Source organism: Gavialis gangeticus, unplaced genomic scaffold (assembly GCF_001723915.1).
Source record: "Gavialis gangeticus isolate Ggan-Ray unplaced genomic scaffold, GavGan_comp1, whole genome shotgun sequence".
In the NCBI taxonomy this organism is placed as follows: Eukaryota; Metazoa; Chordata; order Crocodylia; family Gavialidae; genus Gavialis; species Gavialis gangeticus.
Genome location: NW_017728992.1, coordinates 67,582,109 through 67,584,185, shown reverse-complemented (window position 1 = coordinate 67,584,185; position 2,077 = coordinate 67,582,109). Strand labels below are relative to the sequence as shown.

The 2,077-nt window shown below is 45.6% G+C and overlaps 1 protein-coding gene across 1 annotated transcript in view; it reads left to right on the top strand.

Annotated features, from left to right (window-relative positions):
- Nucleotides 1-1,923: 1,923 nt before the first annotated feature.
- The window catches only part of KCNG2 (potassium voltage-gated channel modifier subfamily G member 2), a 39,837-nt gene continuing 39,683 nt past the window's right edge, over nucleotides 1,924-2,077 (top strand). Inside the window, exon 1 of the mRNA XM_019524028.1 lies at nucleotides 1,924-2,065. Within this exon, the coding sequence (XP_019379573.1) occupies nucleotides 1,999-2,065 (67 nt within the window). The 5' untranslated portion in view covers nucleotides 1,924-1,998. The remainder of the gene's footprint in view (nucleotides 2,066-2,077) is intronic.

The window sequence follows — 2,077 nt, the reverse complement described above, 5'->3', positions numbered from 1 at the left end:
CTACCCTGGGGGTGTTTAAGACGAGGCTAGACTAACACCTTGCTGGGGTTGTTTGACCCCAGTACTCTTTCCTGCCATGGCAGGGGGTCAGACTTGATGATCTGCTCAGGTCCCTTCTGACCCTACTAACTATGAAACTATGAAAAAAATCCATTAACCCATTTTCACTCTATTAATATGCAGCCTCTGATTGTGGGTACATCCATGCTGCAACTGGAGATGTGACCATGTCATATGTAAGCAAACCCAAGCTAACTTTACTCCCTCTAGATCAGGCTGGGCGGGGGGGCAAAGTATGACCCAGGGGCCGAATCCAACCTACCAGGCCATTCTATCCAGCCCACAGGGCCCCTAAAATTTTAGAAAATTTAATATTTATTTGCTTCTGACTGCCTATCAAAGATGACAGGAACCAAGGGCAGTAGGACCCAGCAAGGCCCACCCAGCCCTGCTCCCCCAACCAGAAGCCCCTGCCTAGCAGAGGCTTCTGGCCTGGGACCATATGGCTGTTCCTGCTTCCCTGCACCGGAGAGGGAAATGTGACCCCTCAACAGCTTGCCAAAACTTGGTAAGTGGCCCTCTGCCCAAAATAATTACCCACCCCTGCTCTACATCAAGTATCAACAGCAGTAAATCCACAGTGGCACAGACTTTATGACCCTGGCAGAAATAAATACAATAATGTGATTAGGAATTTTATGTTCCTGAAACATTTTATGCCCCATCCAAAAAACACATCTTGCTATGCCATATATTCATGGAAAGATGCCCCATTTCTGGGATGGGACGAAAAAAATCCTCAGATCTCAATCACAGCATTGCAGGGGTTGGCACTCTCCAACCCAATCCCAGGGATCGGGCAGGGGAAGGCTATTTCCCAAACCCTGGGGCTGGCCTGGGCTGATGCTGATAATCCACTGATAAATGCCATCTGCTGAGACCACCCCAGGTCTGGAAATAGATGCCACATGTTCAGTTTAAGGCACCATACAAACCAGTCACTGGGGCTGATTGTCCACAATGACCTGAAACTGCCCTAGGACATGGTTCAAGACCCAGGGCTATCCCAGGCTGGTGCAGACAATCAGCTGATTTTAAGCATCCGTTGAGACAGCTCTGGGTCTGAAGACGCAAGCCACATGTTCAGTTTAAAGTGCGATGATGTAAAACATCTTTGTGGCTGGTTTGCCATTTTATGGTGCCGTAAATTGGCTGAAGGTGTAGCATGTTACAGTTCGTGACATGGTTGACATATAATGTTTGCCAGGGCCTTAGCACAGGCTCTCTATTCCCTACTGTGCTCATTATGCTGTTCTGAAGTCTGTGCTGGCATGTTACCTTTGATCTTGATACCTGAGTTATCTTGCTAGATTAAAACTAGCTCAAGTATGCCTTTGTGTGCTGCAATCACCTCTGACTACACCATAGACATACCTGATGAGAACTTGTGGTTGCACCACAGAGGACCCTATAGTAGAGGTAGCCATTAGTCTTGCCTAAACAAAGTAAAGCATTCAGCAAAGTTTTATCCAATAACCACTGAAAGTGTAAGTCACTATTGTGTGGGGAGTCCAACATGCTGCTGCACAAACTTCTTCTATCCTCTTCCTACTCAGCCTTGGGAAAGGAACAATGTATAGTGCTAATGTACTGCTCACATCCTCTTTGGTTGTCACTTGAAACTGCGTTAATAGGTTGACAAGGCCTGAGCACAGCTTGCTATTTGGTGGCAGAGGAAGAGCAGAACCCAACATTTTTGATCCTAGCATTAGGAGGGGAGCAAAAATAATCCTTAAAGATGCCTACTAAAATGCAAACGAATTTAAAAAATCAGAGAGGAAATGGGGGAGTTTGTTTTGTTTTACTTCGACATCAGAATGCTAGTGTCATTTTTAATTTTTTTTTTTATTTTCTTTTGCAGACTGCCCATTTCGCTCTCTGTTCAAACATCTAACTTTGTTTCTCTGAGTAGTCTGGGTTCCTCCATGAACTTACCAAATGTATCAAGAAATGGCATTACTCACTGGGAACACAGACCCCGAGCTCACCTCGTACTCCTACAACAATTTGGAAAACC